The sequence below is a fragment of the Pinus tabuliformis genome, chromosome X, assembly GCF_031772625.1.
Source record: "Pinus tabuliformis cultivar Carrire ecotype Pingquan chromosome X, CPIR1, whole genome shotgun sequence".
NCBI classification, from domain to species: Eukaryota; Viridiplantae; Streptophyta; class Pinopsida; order Pinales; family Pinaceae; genus Pinus; species Pinus tabuliformis.
The window spans coordinates 672,536,843-672,556,968 of NC_142308.1; the positions used below are offsets into that span (position 1 = coordinate 672,536,843).

A 20,126-nucleotide genomic window follows, 5' to 3' on the forward strand; every position below is an offset into this window, starting at 1 on the left:
GAATGTGGGACTGTTAATTTATGGTATGTTCTATGCTTAGTGCAATTTACTTCGATTTCTTCTTATTAGCCATTGTTTAGCAATCACATAAACATAAAGTAAAATGTCGATAGAACATTAATAGATTGACAGAAAACAAGCCAAGACAAGAGACACAAGATGTGGCAGCTAGCCAGGGACAAACCCCAATGCGGGGAAACCCTTTAATCAATTCTTCTTTAATCTTCAATAGTTCAGTAGAGAGAGATAGTACAAATTCAGAAATCTGTAATTTTATGACAGCAGCAGCAAACCCTAAATCAAAAAAGTCAAACTTATTCAAACAGACCCGGAATGACCTCTAGTCAACCTGAAGAACTCGGTCTTCAACAGCAAACTTCGGCAGCCCAGAACAGCCCTTGGTCAACGGTCAAAACAACAGTCAAAGATCAACAGTCTACGGTCAGCCCTAACCAGTCAACGTTGGTCAATGCTTTGGTCAACGCAGCACCCAAACAACATGTGCAGGTCAACCCTTGGTCAACGCTTGGTCAACGCTTCACAAAACAGCCTAGCACTTGGTCAACACAACCCTAGAACAGTCAACGCTGCCCAAAAATTCAATGCTGCCCTAAAATCAGTCAACGCTGCCCTAAACAGAAAATGCATCCTTCTTCTTGCACATGTGAGAGAATCTGCTCCTTCACTGGCCCAATGAGATGAGGAAAGAGAAGATGAGTTGAGATGAGACGACTGAATAATGACTTAACCTCACTTGTACTTATATGATATGCTGGGCATGTGTGTCACAAATTTCGCTGTTGGCCGACCTTGACAATTTGTCAAGTAAATACAAATAAATTCATAACTCCATAAATACTTGTCGGAATCGGATGATCGTTAGATCAATCCTACACCTCTCAACGAGAGGAATCAAGGAAAAATATTCGTTGCCATAAATAAGATGACCCACATGGAGTTTGGCCCTAGTTGCCAATTTTAACACTCCCTCTCAACTAGGGAGAACTCCATTTGCTACTCTATCTGACCGTCGGTACTATCTCTTCCATCAAATGCACTGCCCTGCACCGCTTGGCTCTGTTCTGTTGAACTATGAAGAAGAAGAAATGATCGAGGATGTATCATACCATCCTCCATTGACCCAAAGTCAGTCTCAGAGTGTGTCATACCACTCTCATTGATCTCAGATCAATGGAGATCATCCTAGCATAGGGAGTACGATAGTATCCAATGTAAATCCAAACAGCTCACTGAAGAGCTTCCGCAACTAGACCGTCTCACAAGAGGCCATACTCGCAGCGATGTACTCTGCCTGAGCGGTGCTCAAAGCCACCGACTTCTGCTTCCTACTCATCCAGGATATCGAGGCAGATCAGAAAGAGAAACAGCGCCTAGAAGTGCTCTTTCGGTCCACCACACTGCCTGCCCAATCAGCGTCGGTATATCCATGTAATCTCACATTTCCGGTAGTGTATCTCAACCCATGAGCGATTGTGCCACGAAGGTATCTCAACATATTCTTGGCACTAATCCAATGTGTGTGGTGAGGCTCAACCATATGTTGACTCAATGTGTTGACTGCAAAACATATATCCGGACGGGAGTTCACCAATAACATCAATGCTCCAATGAGTTGACGATACTCAGTAGCATTTTGTAAAACAGGTCCGGTAGCACTACCGCTTAACTTCTTGAAGTCAAGCTCCATCGAGGTAGTCACGGGCTTGCAGTCCACCATACCGAATCTCTCCAATATCTTCACCACATATTTTCCTTGAGATAGGAAAATCTCCCCTGGCTTCTGCTAGACTTCCAGTCCTAGGAAATAGTGCATCAGTCCTAGGTCCTTCTTCTCAAACTCAGAAGCCAACTCCCTCTTACATTTGTGAATGAGAAGATCTGCACCTATTAGAAAGAGGTCATCAATGTACAGCACCAGAATGAGAGGTTTGTCATCTTCAACCTTAAAGTAAAGGTTACGGTCGGCTTCACTCCTAGTGAATCCCAGCTTCATCAAGTAGCTATCGATCCTCTCATACCACGCTCGGGGTGCTTGCTTCAGCCCATAGAGGGCTTTCTTCAACCTGCACACATGAGATTCTCGATGATGAATCTCAAATCCTTTGGGTTGTTCCACATAGACTTCCTCTTTGATCGAACCATGCAAGAATGCAGTCTTGACATCCATCTGATGTAGGTTCCATCCTTTCAAAGCAGCAAGGGCTATGATCGAGCGGATGTTGGTGTATCGGACAATAGGTGCAAATATCTCATCATAGTCTATGCCTTCCTTCTGAGAGAAGCCATGAGCAACAAAACAAGCCTTATACTTTTCATCACTTCCATCAGCTCCATGCTTTATCTTGTAAAGCCATTTCGAAGTGACATCTGCTTTGTTCTGGGGTCTGGGTACCACATCCCAGACATTGTTCTTCATGGACTCATATTCCTCAGTCATAGCATTATTCCATACTTGATGCTTGACAACTTCTGCGAATGATGAAGGCTCATTTTGAATGATCGTGCTCATGATGGTCAAGTATCCCTGATACCTGGCCGGCTTCTTACTTTCACAAAAAGTCCCTCTGGGTGCAATGTGTCCTTCGGCATCATCGAGTGTCCCCCTAAGCCATGAAGGCCTCTTCCTGGAAGAGGAAGGCTCTTGCGGAGGGGGATCAATAGGATCCATAGGTTCTTCTACATCGAGCATCGTCTCATCTTCCTTTTCCTTTGGTTTCCTGGTGACAGCTTCTCCAGATTTCCTCAATATAGGAAGATTGTCAACTTTGCTAAGAGCCATATCTTCGTCAAAGGTGACATCATGGCTAATCTCAACATCCCTTTGACCAACCACATAGATTCTATATCCCTTAGTATTTTCGCTATAGCCCACGAAGATTCCTTTCTTTCCAGATGCACCAAATTCATTCCTTTTCTCTTTTGGCACATGGAAATATACACGACTTCCAAAAATTCTAAAATGAGATACGTCAAGTTTCTTACCAGTGAACATTTCTTCGGGAGTCTTGGAACCCAATGCTTGATGAAGGCATCATTTTTGCACATATACAACAGTATTCGCAGCTTCGGCACATAGAAACTTCGGAAGCCTTTGATCAGGGAGCATAGCACGGACAGCTTCCACAATTATACGATTCTTCCTTTCCACCACACCATTCTGCTCAGAAGTATATGGTGTTGTAGTCTTCCTCTTAATGCCAGCCTCTTTGCAAAAGTCATGGAACTCATTAGATTCATACTCAGTACCATTATCAGTCCCTAAGATCTTGATCTTCTTTTCGGTTTGATTCTCGATCAAGGCTTTGAAGTGACGAAACCAGGAGAACACTTCATCCTTCTTTTTCAAGAAGTATATCCAAGTCTTGTGAGAATAATCATCTGTAAAAGTGAGGTAATATAGATATCCTCCCAAAGAGTTCACATGAATCATACCAAATATGTCTGAGTGAACCAACTGCAATATATCAGAGGTCTTGTTATGGCTTGAGGGGAATGGCCCCCTTTTGATCTTTCCTTCGGCACATCCTGGACATACACCTTCTTGCTCTATTTTAAACTCGGGCATCCCTGTCACCATTTGTCTCACATCAGGTAGAGCTTTATAATGAAGGTGAGCAAACCTCCAATGCCATAGTTCGGACTGAAGAGATGTGTCACAAGACATGACACCCAGTGGACTTCCTCCGACCTGATATAATGAATCAACTCGAAACCCAAGAGTGAAAGCATCTTTAAAATTCTTTTTCCATACACGTACCTTGCCATCGATGAAGGCCACCTTGTAACCTTTGTCTTCCATTGCCAAAATGGACACCAAGTTATTTTTGAGATCAGGTACATATAGGACTTATTGCAAATGAATTGTATTACCCTGATTCAATTGAAGAGTGTCATTCCCTATGATTTCACAGGATATTTTGAGTTGTCCCCAAGAACAATTTCCAGGTTGGTCTCCTTCTCTATCAGATTAGAGAGAGTTTCTTTGTAACCAGTGAAGTGCATTGAGGCACCACTATCAATAAGCCAATTTCCCAGCGAGTCCAGGGGAGCAGTAGTAGAGAGGGCCGCTGGTAGATAATATTCATCTTGCTTATTATTAACAACATTAGATTCATACCTGGGGTTTCTTGCCTTATTGGAGGGTTGACCACTTCCTTGATTTTCAGCATTCCTCTTTCCTTTGCCATTGAACCTGCCATTCCTTTGATTGCCTCGGGAGTGATTTTGATCATCGTCTTGATGTGTGTCCTTTTTATCAGGGCACTCCCTTGCATAGTGGCCCATTTTGTTGTAATTCTAACATTTTCCATTTCTTCCACCCTTCGGTCTGGCCTTTCCTTTAGATTTTGCCCCAGAATTATTTCTCCTTTTAGCATGAGAGGAGAATGCAGCGGGATTGCCTCTAAGTGCAGGCATTTCCTGCTCTTCCATCCTAGTTTCTTCTTGAATGCATCTCGCCATCAGTTCCTCAAATCCTGAGATTACATTATTGTTGAGAAGAGTGGTTTTGAATATATACCATTCAGATGGGAGCCCTCCAAGAGTTGTGATGGTCATTTCCCTGTTAGGAACGACTTCCCCAATTGATAGGAGATCATTCTTGATCTCGGTGATCCCTAAGAAGTATGCTTGCATACTCTCATCCTTGCCCTTCTTAATTTCCTTCAGCTTATTTCTAAGGAACAAAACTTGATTTGCCAGTCTATTATAGATTTCCTTGGAGGTGATCAGCTCGGAAACATAGGCCACCAGGCGTTTGTCGATAGGCAAATGCATTTGATGGAGGCTCAACGATTCTGCCTCTCACATGGTCCAACACTTTCTGCTCTTCTAATGTCAGATCGAGAGACATCTTCCATCCGTGATAGTCAGACTTCTCACGGAGCTTGTCTTCAGCGAGAAAGTGTGATGAGGACCCCATGAAGTCTTTGCTTCAACAACCTTCAGTGATTGCTCTTCCTCTTGCTCTTGCTTGGGCTTTGTCTTCACCTCGGCTCCGATACCATGTTAATTTATGGTATATTCTATGCTTAGTGCAGTTTACTTTGATTTCTTCTTATTAGCCACTGTTTAGCAATCACATAAACATAAAGTAAAATGCTGATAGAACATTAATAGATCGACAGAAAACAAGCCAAGACAAGAGACACAAGACGTGGCGGCTAGCCAGATACAAACCCCAATGCGGGGAAATCCTTTGATCAATTCTTCTTTAATCTTAAATAGTTCAGCAAAGAGAAATAGTACAAATTCATAAATCTGTAATTTTATGACAGCAGCAGCAAACCTTAAATCAGCTAAGTCAAACTTAGTCAAACAACCCAGGATTGACCTCTAGTCAACCCTGAAGAACTCAGTCTTCAACAGCAAACTTCGGCAGCCCAAAATAGCCCTTGGTCAATGGTCAAAACAGCAGTCAAATATCAGCAGTCTACGGTCAGCCCTAACCAATCAACGTTGGTCAACACTTTGGTCAACGTCGGTCAACGCAACACCCAAACATCATGCGCAGGTCAGCCCTTAGTCAACGCTTCACAAAACAGCCCAGCACTTGGTCAATGCAGCCCTAGAAGAGGCAACGCTGCCCAAAAAGTCAACGCCACCCTAAAATCAGTCAACGCTGCCCTAAACAGAAAATGCGTCCTTCTTGCACGTGTGAGATAATCTGCTCCTTCGCTGGCGCAATGAGATGAGGAGAGAGAAGATGAGTTGAGATGAGATGAGTGAATAATGACTCAACCTCACTTATATGATATGCTGGGCACGCGTGCCACACATTTAGCTGTTGGGCATCCTTGACAATTTGTCAAGTAAATATAAATAAATTCATATCTCCATAAATATTTGTCGGAATCGGATGATCGTTAGATCAATCCTACACCTCTCGACGAGAGGAATCAAGGAAAAATATCAGCCGGCATAAATAAGATGACCCACATGGAGTTTGGCCCTAGTTTCCAATTTTAACAGGGACGTAAGCTATGACTTTGGAATATCCCACATATGTCCTGAAATGCTTAAGAGATTTAACTAAGGCATAAGCTTGCTTTTCCATGGTAGAGTAATTGAACTTAGAATTTTGGAGTGCTCTACTCATGAAACTAATATGTTGTTCTTGCCCATCTTTATTTTTCTGAAGTAAGACAACCAACAATGGTATCCTCAGAAGCAAAAGAGAAAATCATGAAATCCTTGGAATAATCAAGACTAATTAAAACAAGAGCTTTGGCTATAACATTCTTTATTTCTTGAAAAGCCTTTCTACTGTCTTCTTTCCACAGAAAATTTGCGTCTTTTTTCAAAAGACTTTGAATAGGCTTTGCTAATTCTGCGTAATTTGGAATAAATCTTCTAAGGAAATTTATTTTTCCTAAGAAGGACTAGAGGGATTTTAGATTATGGGGCAGAGGAATCTTTTGAATTGCCTCAACCCTTTCAGGATCAATCTTGATCCCATCCTTTGAAATTATGTGACCAAGTAACTTCCCTTCAGTTACCCCAAAGATAGATTTAGCAGGATTTAAAGAAATGCCAAACTCCCTACATTTGTCAAAAACTTGCCTAAGATGACTTATATGATCAATACAATTCTTAGAAAAAACAGTAAGGTCATCTTGATATATTTCAATGAATTTTCCAATTAAACCCTTAAAAGCATAGTCCATAGCCCTTTGGAAAGTAGCCCTAGCATTTGTTAAACCGAAAGGCATTCTTATGTATTCAAATGTTCCCCATGGTGTGGTGAAAGTCGTTTTATGTCAATCCTCCTTTTTTACCCAGACTTGATTATACCCAGAAAACCATCTAACAATGACATCATCCCGGATCCCGTCTCTCTTTTCAATATCGTCTCCATTATCTTTGTGAGTTCCTTTTGGGCTACGGGGGCCAATTTAGGATTTATTTGTCTAAGTTTCTGATGAAATGACTTAGCATTTTCATATTTTAAGGGAATAGTATGTTCCATAACATCTTCCCTATAGCCTTTTAATTCATCATAAGAAAAAGTTAAAACATCCCTATACTCGTGAAGTAAAATTATTAATTTCTTTCTTTCATCATCATTAGTACCTTTACCAATTTTAATAATTCTAGGATCTTTAGATGTACCAATGTTTACTTCAACAAACTCTCCAGAATCAATTTTATTTTCCTCTTTTTTCTTAACATCATCATGCCAATCAAAGTGTTGCTCAAGAGAAACAACATTCTGAGGAGTAGGATTTAAAATATCTTCATCGATATCAGGTCTATCCTCCTTATAATTTACTTGAAAACTTTGTAACTCATCCAAACTATCTAAGAAGCGAATAATTTGTCTTTCATCATCAAAGACTTGCCAATGCTCATAATTCTCTGGTACAAAAGGTCTAAAAACAATTTCCATCTTAATTTTATCTTCGATTAAATTATCAGATAATTGCATGGTGGAAGCAGCAACAACTAACTCATCGGCCAAACTATTTTGCTCCCTTAGGATAGCTTCAACGTTAATGGGATCAAAATACTCCATGGTACCCCACACAACATTCCTATAAATTTTTAATCTCTGATTTTTACCTGTAAATTTATTTTTAATTTGCATGATAACTAAATTTGAATCACCCTTGATACTTAGCAATTTAACTTTTAAAACTTTTGCCAATTCAATACCCAACAACAAGGCTTCATATTCAGCCACATTGTTGGTCACTTCAAATTCTAACCGTAGGCTAATTTGAAAATATGACCATGGGGAGATTTTAAGACAACCCCCGCACCTTTACCATGCCTAGATGTTGCGCCATCAAAGTATAAATACCAAATCTTATCTTTTAAATTACCCACTTTTTCTTCAACCTTGGCCTCCAAGGGAATAATAGAAATAGACAAGATAGCATGATTCCCTATGCTAGGTTGTTCACCTATGATTTCATTGTGGGGACTTTTAGGATCTTCCACATGGAATCTCGTTTCAGGCTCTTTGTTTAACTTAAGATATCTTTGACCATTAAGGGAAGGAATCATAGCATATGACAAGTTCATTTGTATGCTTCCTCCTAAATCAGAGGCACATTTCCTAGACAACAGCATACCCCAAGCATCAGGCACATCAACCACAACTATGTCCACGACAATCATGATATCAAGGTAGACAAACAGATGGACTTGTAAGTCCTTAATTGTAATGACCGTAAATAAATTAAACAGCTACAACTATTGTTAAGACTAAGAATAATTTTAAAGAGTTATTCTAAAGACTGTAAATGATTTTTTTTCAAATCAATATGAACCTGTTCTAAAATTACACAAAATTTACTCTGAACAGCATATGAAATTTTCATGAACCTGCTCTGAAATTTAACAATAAATTTCATATATCAAATTAAATGATTTGATGAGAAGTACCTACTTGATTTCCTGTGAACAAATAGACTTCAGACTTGCTTCAGCTTTTGCTCCCGTTACCAAAAGACCGAAACCACCCAGCCAAACTGAGCAAAACCTCGCTTACTCAGTCCAATAAGCCTCTCAGCTGAAGCAGATCGTTCCCCCGTGCCCCGAAACCTCAGAACAAGTAACGCTCAATTGTTCCTCATGAACTCTGTGTAGCAATTTCCTCCTCTTTCTCATATTTTGGTTTTTCCCGGTTCCCCCCTCTAAAAATTCTTTCTACCTCTATATGTAGTCCATTGTTTTAAAAAACAGTCGTTTCGATACCGAAACGGTCGAGTTGATCCGAGCCGATACCCTCAGCCATGACTCGGCCTTTGAACGGTACGTTTGGCCGTTTGGCCGAGTCATGGCTGACTCAGCCAACTCGACCATTTCTGTTATGACTCGGCCGAGTCACAAAAAGCCGGCCCAGAACACGTTAAACAGCGATTTAAAATTTTTAATGGATTTTTAAGGTGATTTCTAATTGGTTTGGACTCCAAGGTGTTATATGAATTTGCTAAATGTCATTTGGGGTCCATTTCCCCCTCCCAAACCCTATTTAACACACTCAAGTGCTCTCATTCTCTCACAGCAATCTTATGCATTTGAGTGAGAGTCTTCTTTGAGAGTTAGTGAGCAGTTCTTGAGCTTGTTTTTGGAACAGCAGTGAGGAGTATTGGAGGAGCATTATAGCTGGAGTGAGGAGCTTCTTGGGCAGCCATTTGGAGCAGCATTGAGGAGTTGATTCTTGGAGCAATCTTGAAGAGGCAGTTTGTGCCTGGAGGTATTTTTTTCACCTCTATAAATCTGTTTTTGCTTAGTAAATTTTAGGTGCATATCTAGAAAGCTTAGAGAGTGTTTTTTGTCAAATAAATGAACATTGAATCAATGTTTTTTTTTTTCATTTCAGATTGTTTGCTTTCATTTCCTAGTCAAAAAATGGCACCTAGAGCAAGAGATCTTGCTTGGGCATATGTTGAAATGGTTGATAGTCAAATGCAATGCAAATTTTGCCATAGGAAAATTAAGGAAGGTCCTGGGGGCATTAATAGGCTGAAACAACACTTGGCAGGGATTAGAGGCCAAATTACCCCATGTACCTCCTCAGAAATTGGGGAGATTAGGAAGCATTTGTTGGCCAACTTTAAGAAATTTAAAGAAGATAAGGCTAGGCAAAGAGACATACAGGCTGAAATTGGGAGGAAGAGGGAGATACAAAAAATGATGGCTGCCAACCCCCATTATGATTTTGAGGGTTCTTCCTCTATCCCTCAAACTGATACATCCAACCCTTTCCGATATGTTCCTCCCTCTTTTGGTTCTGTTCAAGATAAGGGAAAGGGTAGAATGAAAAAGGGTGATGTGACTATCAAAAGTTATTTCACTCCCTCCTCTCCATCAGATGCAAATGGTCCTGAAGTTAGTAAAACTCAAATGCAGCCCACTTTAGATGACCATTGGAAGAAAGAATTGAGGGAGACTGCTTGTGAGTACATAGCTAGATGGTGGTATGATGCTGATATCCCCTTTAATGCTGCTGGAAAAGGCTTCAAAGGCCCTACTATGCATGAGCTAAGGGGGTTTCATTTGCAGAAAGAAATTCAATCCATTAATGAGTATTTGCAAGAGTTCAAGGACTCATGGGCAAGAACAGGGTGTACCATCATGTCAGATGGATGGACTGATCAAAGAAACCTACCATCATAAACTTTCTTGTCTTCTGCCCACAAGGAACCATGTTTTTAAAATCAGTTGATGCATCTGATAAGGTAAAAGATGGCCACTTGTTTTTTCAGCTATTGGATCAGGTTGTTGAGGAGGTGGGGGTGGCTAATATTGTTCAAATCATCACAGATAATGCCTCTAACTATGTTCTTGCCGGTAAACTGTTAGAAGAAAAACACAAGACCATCTTTTGGACCCCATGCGTTGCACATTGCATAGACCTCATGCTTGAGGATATTGGAAAATTAGATTGGGTCAAAAACACTATAGATCATGCCAAAAGCATAACAAAATTTATCTACAATCATACATTTTGAGCCTCATGAGGAAACACACTGGGGGCAAGGATATTATTAGGCCTGTCGTCACTAGATTTGCTATACATTTTTTGACATTGCAATCTATGCTTTCCCAACATAGAAACTTGCAAAAGATGTTTTCCAGTGATGAATGGAATCAAAGCAATTGGTCTAACAAACCGGAAGGCAAAGAATTGAAAAGGAAAGTCTATGAAGAAACTTTTTGGAGAAAGGCGGCAGAGATTGTGAAGCTTGCTGAGCCACTAGTTAAGGTGTTGCGGTTGGTGGATGGGGAAATGTTGGCTATGGGCTTCATTTATGAGGCTATGGATCAAGCAAAGGAGCAAATAAAGACGGTATACAAGGATAGAGTGGAAAAGTATGGGCCATTTTGGGCAATCATTGATGAAAGACAGAACAATCAACTCCATCGCCCTATACATGCAGCTGGGTATTTTTTGAACCCACGGTATCATTATAAAGCCAAGGAGTCAAGAGCTTTGAGGGGGGAGGTCAGAGATGGACTGATTGATTGCATTGATCGCATGATCCCATTGGAGTCTGATCAGCTGGAGATACACCGACAGGTCACAACCTTCAGCAATGCATCAGGTACCTTTGGGAAGAACCTAGCAAAGATTGCAAGAGAAGCAGATGAGCCAAGTAAACAAAAATTTCAATTTTCAAATTCTTAATAGTTTTACTTTTTTTTTAAAGTTTGTTAAATCGTTTATAATTTGAAAGTTAGATATAATTTATAATTTTGTTGAGCTAACTCATTACACTCCTATGTTTTTTGCAGCACAATGGTGGGAGGCCTTTGGTGGCCATTGTCCTGAATTGCAAAGGTTTGCAATTCGTATTTTGAGTCAAACTTGCAATGCGTCTGGGTGTGAGAGCAATTGGTCTGTCTTTGAGAGGATTAACACAAAGAAGAGAAACCGTTTGGATCAAAAACGGTTAAATGATCTAGTTTATGTCCAATACAACCTTCGGCTCAGACAAAACCATTTGCTGAACAAAAGACCTGATTCAGATCCCATTGTGTTGGAAGACATTGATCCAACATCAGATTGGGTAGTGGAGAGTCGTCCAGCAGAGTTTGATCCTGATGAGGATCTTCATTTAGATTTAAATTTCGAGACATCAGTTGAACTTGAACATGTTGTTCAACTTCAGTCTGTTCAGTTGAATGCAGATCCCAATCCACCAGCCTCAGTCTCACAGCCAGCAAGGACTCCAGTTGTAGGTGCTTCCTCTGCTCAGCCACGACAGAAGCGCAGCCGCATATCTACTCTATCTCAGCTTGCATCTGCTGCAGTTGCACAGCTTGCTAGTGGTACCACTTCTACAGTTGCAGTTGGAGATGATGATGAGGAGGAGGAGCCATGGGGCCCCCTGTCTGACTCTGATGATGATGATCCAGAGATTGATCGACATGATCTTGGCTCCTCTGGCAGTAGCTACTAGCCAGTAGTACTAGTACTGGAGTCTGGTCACTGTCACAGTTTACTTTTGTTGTAGAGGCCATTTCTAGCCTCCTTGGTTATGTGTTTTTTGTTTTGAGTCTTGATCATGTATGACAGTTGACTATGTCTTGCCATTGAGTACCATTTTGATATAATGGATTGGTTCATGAGCCTACTTTGATCATATGTTGTCTTCCATCTATATTATAATGCTGTGTGTTTGGAAACATGAATGAAAATCTTTAAAATTATGTTTAAAATCTTTAAAATTATGTTTTTTTATGAAAAAAATAAATATTTAATGTATTTTTTACAACGACCGAGTCATTGAAATCGAGCCGACAGAGTCATTACCGTTTCAGAGTCGGAGTCGGAGTCGATCCTCAGCCGAGTCGGAGTCGGAATCGGAGTTTTAAAACTATGATGTAGCCTTCCTTGGCGGTGACCGCTCTCTCCACTAGCGATCCCACCGCTTCCAATCGTATTGACACCTTTTCCCTCTATGTACGTGAGTCATATTCCTTTAAAGGTGTATTTATCTTATATTTAGGATTTTTTTTTTGTTTGTTTAATTTAAATGCTTAGGTTTATATTAAATACTTTATTTTGATTAATTTATCATTTTAATAATTTATTAATATTTAATATTCTAGGATATATAATTATATAACCATATGTAAAAATTAACTTAATTTTTACATCTATTTCTTTATAACCCTTTTAACTTTATACATTTTTTTAAATTTATATCATTGGTATTTGCTCATTAATTACGATGCATTAAGCAATATGCGTGTTGATGGGTGAAGGTAACTTCTATTTGAAGGTGTGTCATGATATTCAACATTTATAGTTAATTTTAGAATATAAATACCAGTGCAGTGCATGCGATACATGCATATGTAGCTATCATATGCATGCATTGTATGCATGCTAATATTCTTGTGCTCTCTATATTAAAGATGGGTCATTACATTAATCAACCCATGAACTTCAATTTTCTTTGAATCCATGGCACACATGTTATAGTACGGCCTAGATATCCTTAAGTTAAGTTGTTCCATGACACTCTTAATCATCACACAAGCGGAAGCACCAGAGTCAAGCATGCAGTCATATAAGCAATAATTGTTCACAAGCAAAGTAATGAAGAACGGAGAGTGTTCTTTATTATCAGAATCCATACTCTACAAGTATATGGGAGCATCCTGATAGAAAGCCTCAAGAGGTCTTTCTTGAGTTGCATTTACCTGGGTGCTACTAATAGCATTTGTTGAAATTTGGTACTGGAGGACAGGTGGTTCCCTAAGGCTTTGATCTTTGGCCTAGGGAAAAGTGTCCAAAAGAATTTAATTTTTCTCCTAAAGTAACTTTATAATTTTTATAAAGTTAAATCTAATTTGAAAGTGACTTTAAGTGATAAAGTTACTAAGTCTAATTTTAAAGTGACTTTATAAAGTCAATGAAAAATTAGAAAGGAAAAGTGACTTTGGAAATAAATGACTAAGTGGGTCTTTATTAAAGTGGGGTGAATTAAAAAATAGAAAGTGAGATTTAAATGAGCATTTAATCTCAGCCATTGATCTAAATCTATTTCAGCCATTGGATTTAGGGATCACCCAAAAGTCATTTAGGGTTGGGTTAAGGGAGGAAAAGGTGGAAAAGATCATTCATTCTTTCATGAGCAGATTGGGAGAAGGAGAGCAAGAGAGCAAGGGAGATTTCTGGACAAGGAGGAGAAAGAGGCAGCAGTTTGGCACACACACCAAGGCAGCACTTCAGCAAATCCGAACAGCATAAAGAACAAGCAGAAAAAGGCAGTTTTGTGAGCAAAATAGTGGAAAAAAAATATTTTTCAGCACGAATATCGAGGAGGCGATTTTCTGCACTTTTTCCGAGGGCTGTCCGTACAAGTCCGTACGGCCGTCCGTACAGTCCGTACAGTCCGTACGGTCCGTACATCCGTACGTCCGTACAGTCCGTACATCCGTACGGTCCGTACAGCTCTTCCAGCATTTTTCAGATTGTCGTTTGGGCTGAAAACAGATAAGTTTTGCTTGCTGGAAAATTTCTGTTTTGCTGATTTTTTGCTGAAAAAATTTTCTCTGTAAAAGGCATTTTCCAGAAATAAAGAAGAGCTCTCAAACTGGTTTTCCCCAAGAGTTGTAGGGGGTTTTTCCAGGGTCAAGTTGACCAAAAATCACTGAGTTTAAATGTGTTTTAATGGCTGTTTTAATTGCTGATTTTTTATTTCTGCAATTTCCAGCACTCTGAAAAAATTTCCAGAATTTGTGTTTTCAGCAATATTTATTTTTTTCAGTCTGTTAAATGTATGGCTATGGGAATGGGCATTTAACTATATGGGAGAAATAAGGTGAAACTGAAAACGGGGTGGGAAACAGAAAATTTTTACATGGTATCAGAGCTTGAGTGCTGAAGGGCAGTTTGGGACAGCAAAAGAGAAAAAATACAGCTACTGATTTTTCACTCAGAAAATTCCAGCAAGCTGATTTTTCATAAACAGCAGTTTTATCTTTACCACAGCAGTGCTATTTTTCAGTTTTAGGACAGCAAGATGTCATTGGGATTGAGGGTGGAGGATAGGTTGGATGGGCATACAAATTACAGCGTTTGGAAGGAGAGAATGCAGAGTATCTTTGAGGAGGCAGAAGTCTGGGATATCATGGTGCATACAGCACAGCACCCTGTTGTTGTGCCTACTGATGCTACTCAGTTGGCAGCTTATAATAGAAAGAACAACAAGGGTAAGAGGTTGATTCTAGACGGAATCAAAGACCATTGCATTCCTCATGTGAGAGGAAAGAGCAATGCCCATGAGATGTGGACAGCATTGTCCAATCTCTACCAGAGTACCAATGAGAACCGGAAGATGGTCCTGAAGGAGAAGCTGAAGAACATTAAGATGGGGAATGATAGTGCAGCTGGATATCTCACAAAGATTACCAATGTGAGAGAGATGAGTTGGCAGCGATTGGAGAGGCCATTCCATCCACTGAGTTGGTGCGTATTGCAGTGAATGGCCTCCCCCGTTCATGGTTGAACTTTGCTGATGGGGTTTGTGCACGTGAGACCCTTCCCACATGGGAGAGGTTTTGGGATGATTGTATTCAGACAGAGATCAGGAAAGGACAGCTTGGGGCAGCCAAGCCAGTTGAGCAGGATGAGGACGTAGCACTGGTGGCAGGAGGCAAGAAAGGCAAAGGGAAGAAGCAGGCTTCCACAAGCGGTGGTGGAGGCAAAGGCAAAGGTAAAGGTAAACAGGGTAACTCACAAAGGACTATTCCAAAGTGAAGTGTTGGAATTGTCAGAAGATGGGACACTATGCAGTTGTGTGTCCGGAGAAGAAGAAGAAGAAGGGGAAGACCCAGGATGTGGCAGCGTCAGCTGAGATTGAGGACTTTGCAGGTCGTTTTGACCGGGAGTTTGCGTTCACTACATGTGAGTCCTCTAGTGCAGGATCACCTGCCACACAGGTTCAGAGGGAGCATGCTTTTCCCTCGATTAGCGGAGCATCTACAGGTATCTGGTATGTGGACAGTGGGGCTTCACGTCACATGACAGGAGTCCGGAGTACTTCTCAGAGCTTTCAGAGAGTGGCACTGATATTGAGGTAGTACTCGGTGATGACAGAGTTGTTAGAGCAGTCGGGGTGGGGACAGTGACATTTCAGAGGGAGTCCAAACCTCCCTTGAAGGTGTCAGAGGTTCTTTATGTGCCAGGGATGAGGAAGAACCTCATATCCGTCTCAGCTTTGGAGGACAGAGGATATGAGGTACTGTTCAGGGGAAGGACAGGTGTTGATGTATCCCAGGGGCTCTCCAGCTGATTCAGCTAGAGTGATAGGTGTACGCCATGCAAAGGTGTACAAGTTTGCATTCCAGCCCCCTTTGGCATTGAGCTGTAGTACCGACAGCAGAGCTAGCAGTTCTGAGCTATGTGAGATTTGGCACCGCAGGATGGGACACATGTCTCATGGAGCCTTGAGGACATTGCGGGAGATCACTACAGGTGTGCCAGATTTCAGTACTGATCACCATGATACTTGCAGAGGTTGTGCGATGGGCAAGTTTGCCAAATCCCCTTTTCCCAGCAGTGACAGCAGAGCGACGGGGATACTTGATTTGATTCATTCCGATGTGAGCGGTCGGATGTCTCATGTTTCCTTGAGTGGATATGAGTACTATGTCTTATTCATTGATGATCACTCCAGGAGGACCTGGATTTATTTCTTGAAGACCAAGAGTGAGGTCTTCAAGCGGTTTCAGGAGTTCAGAGCTCTTGTGGAGACTCAGACAGGTCGAAAGATCAAGTCCCTGAGGTCGGACAATGGAGGAGAGTACACCCTTGGAGAGTTTGTTGACTATTGTGCGGAGGCAGGCATTAGGAGGGAGTTCACTGTTCCTTACAACCCCCAGCAGAACGGGGTTGCGGAGAGGAAGAACAGATCCATCATAGGGGCTGCCAAAGCCATGTTATATGATCAGGGGTTGCCATTGTTCTTGTGGGCAGAGGCCTGCAACACAGCTGTTTACTTGCAGAACAGGAGTCCGCATCGTGCCTTGGGGCACATGACTCCGGAGGAGGCTTTCTCTGGGAAGAAGCCTGATCTTGGTCATCTTCATATCTTGGATGCATTACATACTCCTATATACCCAAGGAGAAGAGGACCAAACTAGAGCCCACCGCAGAGAAGGGTATCTTTGTGGGCTACAGTGAGACCTCAAAGGCCTTTCGGATTTACATTCCTGCACAGAGGAGAGTTGTTGTCAGACGGGATGTGAAGTTCGAGGAGGACAGGGCCTTTAGGAGGTCACGGGAGTTAGAGTATCTGGATCAGCCAGACCCTCAGCAGCAGTTGAGTCAGTCGCAGGGATCCAGTGGGCAGGGATCAGGAGGATCCGGAGGTACATCTATGAGGATGTCAGGTCCATCAGTGAGCAGTGGCTCGCCGAGCCAGAGGGGTGGTGCTCCGGGCAGCATGCAGAGCAGTTCACAGAGCAGTTCACTAGGGAGTCCACTGATGGACAGTTCACACGGTACCTCAGCTTCTACAGGTTCAGGTGCAGGCAGGAGGACAGCAGACAGACAGTCAGGAGTTCAGGCTACTGATGGGGATGAGGAGGAGGAGTTTCATTCTCCTATGGGAGAAGCATGCTCAGGGAAGAGGAAGCCCAGTGGCTTCAGGACACCTTGAGAGATGCCACATCTGTTGCTGAGCCGAAGAGGCCGGTCAGAGAGAGTAGACCACCTGAGAGGTTTTGTAGCTATATGGCGATGGTTACCAGCATCCTTGACTCTGAGCCTTCTAGCTATGAGGAGGCAGCTAGCCAGCAGGTCTGGAGAGAGGCCATGCAGGAGGAGTATTCTTCTATCATGAAGAATGATGTTTGGGAGGTGGTGCCGAGGCCTGAGGGCAAATCCGTGGTTACTTCCAGATGGCTTTACAAGGTAAAGCATGCTGCAGATGGCAGCATTGAGAAATTCAAAGCAAGGTTTGTGGCTAGAGGGTTCTCCCAGGTAGAGGGAGGAGTTGATTATGAGGAGACCTTCGCTCCCGTGGCTCGATATACTTCGATCCGCTCCATTATATCGATAGCAGCAGAGATGGGTTGGAAGATCCACCAGATGGATGTGAAGACCGCATTTCTCAATGGCTTCATACAGGAGGAGGTGTACATTGAGCAGCCACAGGGCTTTGAGGTGCATGGGAAGGAGTCCCATGTGTGCAGATTGAAGAAGGCCCTTTATGGCCTGAAGCAAGCTCCCAGAGCTTGGTACTCCAGGATAGATGCATACTTGCAGGGGATGGGTTTCACAAAGAGTGAGGCAGATCCGAACCTTTACTTTATTGTGATTGGTGAGGAGCCTCTCATTCTGGTGCTGTATGTGGATGACTTGATCATTACAGGTGCAGAGAGACTCATAGAGCACTGCAAGAGAGATCTTGCGGCGGAGTTTGAGATGAAGGACATCGGCTTGATGCATTACTTTTGGGTTTGGAGGTGTGGCAGGAGGAGGGGCATTTCTTCCTGGGGCAGGGGAAGTATATTGTGGACATCCTTAGCAGATTCCACATGGAGGATTGTAGACCCATGTCGACACCGATGATCACCAACTGGAAGAAGCTTCATGCTTCGGATTCCGAGTTGGTGGATCCCACATTGTACAGGCAGCTGATTGGTTCCTTGATGTATTTGGTCAACACTAGACCAGATATCTGTTTTGCAGTCAACACGATGAGTCAGTTTATGTGTGAGCCTAGGAAGGTTCACTGGGTGGCTGCAAAACACATTTTGCGGTACTTGCAGGGGACAGTGGATTATGGTCTGGACTACAGGCAGGGAGATGGAGTGAGATTGGCAGGATACACTGATTCTGATTGGGCAGGTTGTGCTTCTGATAGGAAGAGCACTTCAGGGGTGTTGTTTTGGGTTGGGTTCAGCTAGTAGTAGTGTCATGGTTCAGCCGGAAGCAGCAGTCAGTAGCACTGAGTTCAGCGGAAGCAGAGTATATGGCAGCCAGTCTAGCTAGTTGTGAGGCCATCTGGCTTCGCAAGATGTTGTTTGGCTTATTTGGTCAGCCGTTGAGACCTTCAGTGATTTACTGTGATAATCAGAGTTGCATTAAACTCACGGAGAATCCAGTATTTCATGACAGGTCAAAGCATATCGGGATCAGATATCATTTCATCAGAGACCATGTTCAGAAGGGAGCTGTGAAGCTTGAGTATATTTCCACTGATGAGCAGGTTGCAGATATTCTTACCAAAGCCTTACCACGGGGCAAGCATGTCTACTTCAGAGACAAGATGGGTGTGGTGAGGAACACCTTCCTCGGTAAGAGGGAGTGTTGAAATTTGGTACCGGAGGACAGGTGGTTCCCTAAGGCTTTGATCTTTGGCCTAGGGAAAAGTGTCCAAAAGAATTTAATTTTTCTCCTAAAGTAACTTTATAATTTTTATAAAGTTAAATCTAATTTGAAAGTGACTTTAAGTGATAAAGTTACTAAGTCTAATTTTAAAGTGACTTTATAAAGTCAATGAAAAATTAGAAAGGAAAAGTGACTTTGGAAATAAATGACTAAGTGGGTCTTTATTAAAGTGGGGTGAATTAAAAAATAGAAAGTGAGATTTAAATGAGCATTTAATCTCAGCCATTGATCTAAATCTATTTCAGCCATTGGATTTAGGGATCACCCAAAAGTCATTTAGGGTTGGGTTAAGGAGGAAAAGGTGGAAAAAAAGATCATTCATTCTTTCATGAGCAGATTGGGAGAAGGAGAGCAAGAGAGCAAGGGAGATTTCTGGACAGGAGGAGAAAGAGGCAGCAGTTTGGCACACACACCAAGGCAGCACTTCAGCAAATCCGAACAGCATAAAGAACAAGCAGAAAAGGCAGTTTTGTGAGCAAAATAGTGGAAAAAATATTTTTTCAGCACGAATATCGAGGAGGCGATTTTCTGCACTTTTTCCGAGGGCTGTCCGTACAAGTCCGTACGGCCGTCCGTACAGTCCGTACAGTCCGTACGGTCCGTACTTCCGTACATCCGTACAGTCCGTACATCCGTACGGTCCGTACAGCTCTTACAGCATTTTTCAGATTGTCGTTTGGGCTGAAAACAGATAAGTTTTGCTTGCTGGAAATTTCTGTTTTGCTGATTTTTTGCTGAAAAAATTTTCTCTGTAAAAGGCATTTTCCAGAAATAAAGAAGAGCTCTCAAACTGGTTTTCCCCAAGAGTTGTAGGGGGTTTTTCCAGGGTCAAGTTGACCAAAAATCACTGAGTTTAAATGTGTTTTAATGGCTGTTTTAATTGCTGATTTTTATTTCTGCAATTTCCAGCACTCTGAAAAATTTCCAGAATTTGTGTTTTCAGCAATATTTATTTTTTCAGTCTGTTAAATGTATGGCTATGGGAATGGGCATTTAACTATATGGGAGAAATAAGGTGAAACTGAAAACCGGGGTGGGAAACAGAAAATTTTTACAGCATTCAATACTTAGTCCTTTGAGAGGGGATCTTTACTATTTCGGTGACAGGGACCAAAACTTTAGAGTTATTAAACCAACCTCCTAAATCAATATTCATTCCAGAAGCTGATCCAAAGTTAAGACTTCGAGAAATAAATGGATTATCATTTTGATTTCTCCTTTGATAAGTTAAACCCTTGTACTT

At 41.8% G+C, this 20,126-nt stretch overlaps 1 protein-coding gene across 1 annotated transcript in view; it reads right to left on the reverse strand.

Moving 5' to 3' along the window:
* LOC149141768 (histone deacetylase 5-like) overlaps positions 1–20,126 on the reverse strand; it is a 415,110-nt gene that overhangs the window by 214,789 nt on the left and 180,195 nt on the right. Inside the window, exons 7-10 of the mRNA XM_089451330.1 lie at positions 8,295–8,354; positions 8,097–8,178; positions 6,798–7,581; positions 6,519–6,705 (exon numbers count right to left, since the gene is read on the reverse strand). Of these exons, the coding sequence (XP_089307456.1) occupies positions 6,519–6,705; positions 6,798–7,581; positions 8,097–8,178; positions 8,295–8,354 (1,113 nt within the window). The remainder of the gene's footprint in view (positions 1–6,518; positions 6,706–6,797; positions 7,582–8,096; positions 8,179–8,294; positions 8,355–20,126) is intronic.